Source organism: Hyalella azteca, unplaced genomic scaffold (genome assembly GCF_000764305.2).
Source record: "Hyalella azteca isolate HAZT.00-mixed unplaced genomic scaffold, Hazt_2.0.2 contig14130, whole genome shotgun sequence".
Lineage (NCBI taxonomy): Eukaryota > Metazoa > Arthropoda > Malacostraca > Amphipoda > Hyalellidae > Hyalella > Hyalella azteca.
Window position 1 is genome coordinate 1 of NW_025944025.1, and position 7,327 is coordinate 7,327.

At 38.3% G+C, this 7,327-nt stretch overlaps 2 protein-coding genes across 2 annotated transcripts; both read right to left on the reverse strand.

Annotated features, from left to right (window-relative positions):
* Positions 1-95: 95 nt before the first annotated feature.
* Positions 96-4,865, reverse strand: LOC108679045 (sushi, von Willebrand factor type A, EGF and pentraxin domain-containing protein 1-like; the record flags this gene model as incomplete). The annotated part of the gene is made up of 5 exons (XM_018167558.1): positions 4,841-4,865; positions 3,924-4,081; positions 2,679-2,834; positions 780-879; positions 96-278 (listed from the first exon to the last, which is right to left on the reverse strand). Coding segments are annotated over exons 1-5 (622 nt in total), but the record flags the coding sequence as incomplete, so codon positions are not given.
* A 1,141-nt stretch (positions 4,866-6,006) lies between these two features.
* On the reverse strand, positions 6,007-6,667 carry LOC108679062 (the record flags this gene model as incomplete). Its single annotated transcript, XM_018167581.1, is given in 1 exon segment — positions 6,007-6,667. A coding segment is annotated over 1 exon segment (494 nt), but the record flags the coding sequence as incomplete, so codon positions are not given.
* Positions 6,668-7,327: the final 660 nt, after the last annotated feature.

The window sequence follows — 7,327 nt, forward strand, 5'->3', positions numbered from 1 at the left end:
ACGCTCTCTGTCACTCACTGCAGTGAGTACTGAGTTACGCTCTCTGTCACTCACTGCAGCGAGTACTGAGTTATATTTCTATCCTAGTTACGTACGCTTGCAGTTGCCTCGTAGGCCGGTACCATAGTACCCCGGCTGGCAGGTACACAAGTAGTGCCCGGTGTGAGTGCCACATGTACACGTGGCGTGCACATCACAGCAGGAACCTCCGTCCTCCGCGGGGCACAACGACGAGCACGCCTGGGGGTTCTGGTCCACTAGCGAGCCCGTCTGTAGATCTGGGCAGCAATTAAATAAATTTTGCGGTGAAAAAGATTAAGATTATTCACGATTAATCATTTGTATGGGAACAGTTTGTGGCGAATAGCTGGGAGGATACGAAGATAGCTAGGAGAATTTTCCCAGTTATTATTCAGTAATTGTGGAATGTAGGAAGTTGGAAATTCTCAAGAGGTAATCAATGTATTTATTAAACTGGAGACCGAGCAACGTACATCTGTCGTAAAAATTAGAAGTGAAATTCTTTTCTAATACTAAGATAAGGTAGTAAAGCAAATTGTTCGAAGGATTCTACAGGCCTATAATGATGAAATATGATGGCTTTTGCTTATGCTAGCAGTTCTGATCCCAAATATTTCGTTATAATCTTTTAAATTATCATTAATAACATCCGTTCAAATTGGAATAAAATTTGAAAATATTTTCCCGATTTACCGCCAAAATTATTAGAATAATTAGATTATTATTGGTATATATAAAGTTATTTCAATGGCCCTCACCCTCATGCAAAGCTCGCCTGGCCAGAGCCTCGAACTCCTCAAAAGACTCTAGGATGTAGGAGTGCTCCTCTCGGGGGTGCGACGCCATGTCGTACAGCTCCTGGGGAAAAGGCAATGTTCAAACCTCATTAGTGATATCCTGTAATAAATTTCATATTGAACAAACCGTTTGTGATTTTTTTCGTGTCATAGTGTCAGTGCTGGTAACCAAGAAGTGGATTTCGGGTCCTCGTGATCAGGGCAACAAACGCTTGTTTAATTGAATGCAAAGACCTGTCGTTAACCTTGAGATGACTCCCAAAGTTATTTTAAAGTAGCAGAATAGCCCCTCATTGTCCAGGCTTGTCAATTCTTTCAATTTTGGAATCGTAATTTCGTTGTTATCAAAATTCTCGATAATAAAGCTCAAGTGTTCTGTTCAAATAAAGACACCTCTAAAACTTCATTTTAGATAGAATATTAGGCTCCCATTTTTATCTCGTTACACAATATGAAAAAACTGTTTTGTGTCTTTTAAATTAAATTTATATCTACCAACTGCAAAATAAAATTTCACTTTTGATCTAATCCATTCCTCTTCTCCCACTATATAAACGAAATTTCAGATTCTGGTAATATCTTGACACAATTAGTGTGCTGGATATACGCCAGGCTTCTAACACACATAACTCTCAAACAGTGACGACGATTCAGGAGATGAACTTATTTTGAAACGGCATTAGATCCGCTAGCAGCCCGACATTCAAATAGAACCTAAATGGTTGCGTGAAAGATTATGAAACTTGTTTTTGACTTATTCCATAACAGTACCACGATGATATGGAAAAAACATCCTGCTCAGTGTTTGTACTGTTAGTAAAAGCCTTCGTTTCTCAAGAATACTAACGGAACATAATAAAACTTCAGAAAATGTTTGTTATTATTTTGTAGTCTTTTAAGAGTATATACGAATTTTTTTTTTATAATTCTCATCATATCCGTTTCCAAAACAGAACTTTATAAATGGAAAGCATCTCCGACAATATTACGAAAAATGAAACAAAATACGAGGTGGGACCCAAATGAAACTAGACTGATTTTTTAATTCATTTTTTATCCAAAAATTTCTTTTAGAATTTTCCTGGAGTGAACTCCGAGTTACTTGAGACAATTCCGCAAGATCGTCAATACTTCTAAATTTTTTTCAGTTCGGTCAGTATAAGGAAGACCTGAGCGAGGTTAGTCTTCAATTGACATTTTCCTTTTTTGAAGTGGGAAAACCACTCAAAAACTAGCATTATCCCCATAGCATCATCCTTAGGTTGTCCCGAAGCATTCCCTTCCCAGTTTTTCACAGGAGGAAGCTAAATTTGACGGCAGCATGTTGCTTATGAAAAATCAGACATCGTCAAAAAAGAAGGGAGCTCATAGAAGTGTCACAAAAAAATTTGCGATAATGGAACACTTACGGCTTTCTAAGGCAGCAATGCGTGGCACACTAACTGACCAAAGTCAGTGACATATGCAAAATTGCATAAGCTGGGAGGATTAAGGATGCAGTACTACCAGAATTTCGCCCACCACCCAGGCAGTCCGTTTTTCTGGGTCGCCTCTCGTATGTATCGTTGACAATCTAACCTACCTAACTTTCCATTGTTCTTCCCGTTAAAAAATTCAAAAATTATAAGCAATAGGAGAAATCTAAAAAAATAACATTGCTTTAGTTATCCCTGTAATAAGGCTGGATTTAATTATAAGGAATAATTCAATTTATTCCATAGTTCATTACGTTAAAGAATGCAAAAATTGTAAGTAATAGGAGAAACCTGAAAAAATAGCATTGCTGTCGTTATCCTTGTAATAAGACGGGATTTAATTATAAAGTATAATTAAATTTAAATAATAAGGAATGCATCTAACCTCGACATTGCCATTCCTAATGCCGAAGGTGAAGATAGTGACGCCATGACGCTTGAGTGCCTCAGCAGCAGGCCGAGGGTCGCCTCCGTTGCTGTAGCCGTCGGTGACCAGGAACACGGCCTTCACTGAGTCGCGGCGAGACGCAGCCAGCACGCGCTGTATGTNGAAAAAAAATATAACTCAGTACTCACTGCAGTGAGTACTGAGTTTTATTTTTTTGGAGTTATTCAGAGATGGTTTAATAATTCCTCTTGTATTTATTACTCTTCGAAATACGTAGGTTATAAAGCATGTATCTGCCAGGCCTCGAAGCTCGCCCGTGAGGAAATTGTGCTGCTGCTGGGCTGCTGGTGCCCCGAGCCTCGCACGTTCTCTTCAAAATCTCAGTTCGATTGTTCTCAGAATTTTAGGTCCATATCTAATGCACAATAATAAGTGAGATATGCATAGAAAATACGAAAACAGTGTATATGTTACATAATAAGTTACAGATACACAAAATATGTTTAGAGTAAAAATGTTTCATACTATATATTTTCTATGTTAGTTTTTCAATTCATTCGCTTATATATTCATTTATTCCAGGTTGACAGAAACGTGGTCCCCTGCAGATATCACCGATTACAAGCTTTACGCAGTTTATTTATGAATTGAATTGCCAGGTTGAGACCCTTCATGTTATTTTACGGCTACGCTAGGGGAGTTGTAGTGACAGCGTCCACTAGTGCGAATATCCCAAAATTATCTATGGAAGTTTCCTGGCTACGAGCTTTACAGGCTTGACTGCAAGTAACTTACAGGAAGAAAAATCGAAGATGAAGAACGCTTTAATTGCCATAGAAAAGGCTTAGTGGACGCCGGAGAATTTACTGAAGCAGTTACGACATATTAAATTTGAGTTACTGGGTCTTTCATTAAATACAGAAGAAACATAAATTTAGCTGAAAAATAAAAATAAATAGGTGACAGCGTGTCTGGATTCAGGATGATAAATCAGCCACTCGAAACTGACTCGGAATGCACGGTGGCACGTTTCTGCTAACATGGAATAAATGAATATATAAACGAATGTATTGAAAAAAAAATAATATAAAAAACATAGACTACGAAACATTTTTTATTCTAACATATTTTGTGCAACTAAAACTTATTAGGTAACATATACACTGTTTTCGTGCTTTCTGTGCATATCTCACTAACTGTTGTGCATTAAATAGAGATCTAAAATTCTGAGAACGATCGAACTGAGATTTTGAAGGGAACCGCGCGAGGCTCGGCCGCGTGGCAGCGCAACACCAGCAGCCCAGTAGCGTCCCGCGCTGTCGGGGTTAACTCCAGCAGCAGCACAATTGCATCACGGGCGAGCTTCAATGGCTGGAAGTAAGCGATACATGCTTTAAAACCTTCAGGAATTGGACAAAATAATTGAAACATCTAAAAATGCATAAAATATAGTTTATTATGGTGAGGAATAATGCAGTACTACCAGAATTTCGCCCACCACCCATGCAGTCCGTTTTTCTGGGTCGCCTCTCGTATGTGTCGTTGACACAATCTAACCTACCTTTTCGGTAATATATAAGCTTGATCAATTCTCCGAGGTAATTGATCTCTACGAATTGAGAATTGTTAGCGTGTGATTAGCACCAGCCATACGAGCACCAACAGTTTGGCCTCTTCGAAAGTCGGAAAGGCTTGCCATTCTTATGATCATAGCCACAAAATTTTATACAAATATATGTAAAATCATAAAATATAAATTAACAGCAATAATACACAATGAAACATTGGAATATGTCAAATTTTTATTGTTTATAACATGTTCATAAATTGTGATCTTAAAATGTTCGCCATTTTCTCTTATTTTGTACAACCCTTGCATGTTGACCGACATTCTAGGGATAAATACAATTGCGGTAATGACTGAAAGAGTACAAATTTGTTATTTATATATTTTACAACGTCAAAATATACGATTCCACTTAAAAACTCACAAAACTGAACCTCAAGAGAGTTAGATTATCTTCAAATAATCCTTTACGCTCATATAATTCTGCCCACAAAACATAAATGCTCGCTGATGATGATGATGGTCCAATTACGCAAGACAAGCGTCAAGTATCATGAGCTTGCCCCATAAAAAGAAGCTTCTCCAGACTTACCGCCTGTAAGTACAGTTAGCGTCATCACTACCGAAACTTCTACGTTTAATGTAATCTTAAACGGAGAGCGACGCAATGGTATAAGCTGTCTTATTAGTTGTAAAAAATATGTGTAGGAGGCCAGGTTTTGGAATTTTCTTGAGGGTTAAAACAATCATTAATTTACACAGTATTGAATGACTGTATTGCATCTTCCACTTTGCGTCAAGAGTTAAGAATGATATGATGTGGCTTAAATAATGACAATATTCAGTTAGCGATATGGACCACACACGAATTAGCAAACCGACGCAGTATGCAGCATGACGAGAGACGTACATATCTATCACTGATGAATGTGAATTTAGTTCATTGTAAAATATCAACGGTGACACTTAACCATTTTATATCAGCATCAGGATTTTATAACTGGAACAAACTTGAACATAATTAAGCTAAAGATGTGAGCATTTCAGAACTAACAGAATAATTGTTTATATGTATTCGTGCACTTAACAGAACAAGCGACTGTACGTAAGACACAGAAGGCGCCACTGCGACGCCTCGCACATCTGTGATACGAGACCCTCACTCTAATTTACTCGGGCAGACAAGAGTTCTCGGAACTAACGCACACAATTGCAAACAGACAAGCACAAGTCTCCGTATGATCACACAAGTTCTTTCCCCGTTCAGGTTTATCCAATTACATAAAAATGAGTTTTCAGATGCGTGTAAGTATTTATGGCCGCCTGCATGTAACCAGAAATAAAACGCTGTAGTAAATTCAAACATACCTCAATTCTACTTAATTTCACGAAATTGCACTTTACCTTAAGCGAATCCAAATTATATCATACATTAATCAAAGATTAATTAAATCTCCAGCCAAATACTTATAGAGCTTACGAACTAAAAAATACTTTAAAAAATAAAGCAAAGGCACGAAAAGGAAAAGAATCGGCGACAGGCCACATCGGCCTACACTGCAGCGCCGAGATCACTATGTTATGTTATGTTTAAATTAAAACACGCAACTCTGAAAAAAATACTACTAGTTTGTTCGTCTGCTGCTGGATACAATCAAATATCCATCGAGTCATTTTCGTTACAGTCAGGACATTCCGCACCTGCATGAATTGGTGCAATAAAAATTATTTAATTAAGCGCCCACCTGTCGCAGCTTTTGCACATGTTGTTTCAAGATGCCTCCCAAAGTTTCTACTTTGGAGCGTAGAATTTCGTTCTCCAGCTCACTGCCAGGCTTGACGCGTTTTCTTCCGTAATTCAAGAAGCGATTGTACGGCCTGTCATGTTTCAAACGACTGAAAGTGCGGCGCGGAATCAGAGGCGTTGGGGTATTTATATCGGCCTCTGGAAGAACACCCTGCAGCGGTGCCCTAGGATCTGGAAGGTTAGGCTGGACATCCTGCACTGGTGCTCCAGGATCTGGATCCTCGTCTCCGTGAGATGTGGTGCGAGGACGGGAACCGAAATTCAACTCTGGTTTGAAATTAGACGCCACTTCACGTGAAGATGAGCGGGTAAAATCATTTTGGCCACTGCCTTGGTCCTCGTGCAGCAACTGAGATCTTTCGTTAATTTCCGCGGCCGCACCACAGAAACTAGAAATTATGCAGAGAAAGCACAGGAACCATATGCAAACGATGCCGCGTGCCATGGTTCGGCCTAGAAATCGTTTAGTTAAATTTTAATTAGTGAATACGCTGGCCATGGTGTTCGTCAGCTATTTTTGAACAATTTTCGGCCACAATAGTCGAGAGTACAATCAATTAAGAATGAAACTTTTTATTCTTAAATATCTTGCCCGATTGTCGTAATAATAAGTTTTACACTACAATAACTGTTATTCTGAAGAACAATATACACTTCAATATTTTACTGTTATTCTGAGACAAATATTGAATGATTTTCATAAATTCTGAGGTAAATTCATAAATTGTCTGTATTTCCATTAGTTGGAGACGCGAGTTACTCATACATTATTTTTTTCCTAAATATTTTGAAATGCTGCTAATCACGTTGACTTATCAGTATTATAACAGAATAAATATTGTTGACTTTCGAAAGTCATATATTTAAAGATCAAAAAGCGACGCATTCACTGATAGTATCGCAAAGAAAGCATTAGACAGAGAACGTTTTGAAAAAATGGGTATTTCCGATATTTTCAGCATCAAGATGTCGAAATAATGTACGTTAATGTGTAAAGAGCCTTACGTAAAAAGCCTTTCTATAATGATTAAATAAAACGTTTGGAAATACACTGCAAAATACTTTTGAAACCAAGCTCAACGAGAGTGAAAGTGTCCTCTTGCTGCGGCCATTGGCTGATTACTGACGAGGGTAGCCCTCGTGAGCCTCTTGACCCTCAGTGAACAAACAGCGACTGTCCTTGCTGTGTTCTCAGGGGGATAGAGGGTAATTTAAATGAGAGGGTAACACTAAACCATGCCTAACTCGGAGAAGAAAGTAATTTTAAGCAAT